Source organism: Myotis yumanensis, unplaced genomic scaffold (assembly GCF_028538775.1).
Source record: "Myotis yumanensis isolate MYYU_CA2020_CCGP unplaced genomic scaffold, mMyoYum1.0.hap1 SCAF_14, whole genome shotgun sequence".
NCBI classification, from domain to species: Eukaryota; Metazoa; Chordata; class Mammalia; order Chiroptera; family Vespertilionidae; genus Myotis; species Myotis yumanensis.
In genome coordinates this window covers 983,148-985,000 of record NW_027223765.1, presented here as the reverse complement: position 1 = coordinate 985,000, position 1,853 = coordinate 983,148, and the positions used below count along the sequence as shown (strand labels likewise).

The window sequence follows — 1,853 nt, the reverse complement described above, 5'->3', positions numbered from 1 at the left end:
GAGGGCACCTGCGGGGCCTCCCAGGAGCCGCTCCATCTGCTCCGACACAGGCTTCTGGGAGGAGTCACGTCCGTCAGGCCCGGCCCCGCCTTTTCCCGCTGCAGCCCCTCAGCCTCCCACCCCCAGCCACCCCCACCTCCGCTCACACCCCAGGGACACCTGTCCACCTCCCCTCCCCCGCCTGCCCTCCCCCTCCCTCCCCTGCCCTGCCCTCCCCACTCCCCTGGCCTCCTCCCTCCCCTGCCCGCCCTCCCCCATCCCCTGCCCTACCCTCCCTCTCCCCTGGCCGTACCTCCACAGGCGCTCGTCATCTGCCATCTTGTTCCAGTACTTGGGGGAGAGAAGGGGGAGAAGCAGGCAACTGATACCCAAAGGTGGGCCCCTCTGTCACCGGCTTCTGTTCTGGGAGCAAGGCCCTCGGGAACGAGCCCCCGTCCCGGCTCCCCAAGCCGCCCGGGCGGGTGACGGGACAGGGCCCTCCTGGGCGACTTGGGGGGCTTCCTGGGCTGGACACGGGGCTTCGAGAGCCACCGTCAGCACAATGACCCCCGGGCACCCCGTTGTCATGTTCACGGAACAAACAGGCTCCGAGGGTGAGGGGTGCTGGCCCGACCGCCACGCGCGCCTGCAGTTTGCTAGCCGGCGCTCAACGCGGCCCAGAGACGCAGCGACCCCCAAGGACACGGACGGGCAGGCCGGGCCGACGAGGTCACGGTGAGGGACAAAGGACGGCCGCGTGGGCGTGATGCGGGGACGCCGAGATCCGAGGCCCGAGAGCAAGGGGAGGGGTCCCGGACTGGCACCAAGAAGGTGGGCAGAGCGCGGAGGGGAGGAGGGGCGGGGAGCACTCACCTTGCTCACCTGGCCCGCCTGCAGCAGGCTGGAGGCGTCCAGGAAGGAGAAGACGTGCAGCAAGGGCACCTCAGGCACCTGCACCTGCACCTGCACCTGCACCTCTACCTCTGCCTCTGCCTCCACCTCTGCCTCCGCCTCCGCCTCCACCTCCATCTCCATCTCCTTCTCCATCTCCATCTCCTTCTCCATCTCGTAGCCGAGCCCGAGCCCGTAGCCAGCTCCTTCCCCCCACAGGCTGCCCTGCATTTAACGTGGCCCCGGCTGCGGCTGCGCCCTGGGAGGCTTCCCACCTGCCCCGGGCCGGAGCGGACAGGCCGCAGGTGCCCGGCCTCCACTCCCACCTGCGGAGGGGCAGCCGCTCTCACCGGATGGAAGCCCGACCCTCCCGCCTGTTCTCCAGCGGACGCTGCTCTCCCAGGAGCTCCTGCCACAACCTCACCTTTTGCTTGAATCTTTGTGATTTTATTCATTTATTTTTTAAATATCACTTTTAAAAATATATATTTTTTATTCATTTCAGAGAGGAAGGGAGAGAGAGAGAAACATCCATGATGAGAGAGAATCAGTGATCAGCTGCCTCCTGCACGGCCCCCATTGGGGATCGAGCCCGCAACCCAGGCCTGTGCCCCGACTGGGGATCGAACCGTGACCTCCTGGCTCCTAGGTCGACGCTCAGCCACGGAGCCACGCCGGCCGGGCCAGCCTGCTGTCCTCTGAGCATCTGTGCTTTGACGCTTAAAGCCATCGGACCTCACATGTTCACGCAGAATTCTCTCTGGCCCCCCTGTGCATGTTCTGTTCACCCTCTTGCTCAAAGTTTCCTCGATTTCTCGTTGTTTGCGACCCTCCTGCTCTCTTGGGGTCAGTCCCCTTCGCTCGCCCACATGCTCCCTCCCCGCTCGCATCCGATCTCCACAGACGACACCCCGACACCCAGTCAGGTTCGGCCCGGATGCTCCTTCGTTGGCTCCGGTCCCGTCAGAGCCGGCGGTGGGGCC

At 65.7% G+C, this 1,853-nt stretch overlaps 1 protein-coding gene across 1 annotated transcript in view; it reads right to left on the bottom strand.

Annotated features, from left to right (window-relative positions):
* FBXW12 (F-box and WD repeat domain containing 12) overlaps positions 1-1,044 on the bottom strand; it is a 9,704-nt gene extending 8,660 nt beyond the window's left edge. Inside the window, exons 1-3 of the mRNA XM_070391435.1 lie at positions 853-1,044; positions 293-330; positions 1-54 (exon numbers count right to left, since the gene is read on the bottom strand). The exon at positions 1-54 is cut by the window's left edge and continues 98 nt beyond it. Coding sequence (XP_070247536.1) covers positions 1-54; positions 293-330; positions 853-1,044 — 284 coding nt within the window. The remainder of the gene's footprint in view (positions 55-292; positions 331-852) is intronic.
* Between the last annotated feature and the right edge of the window lie 809 nt (positions 1,045-1,853).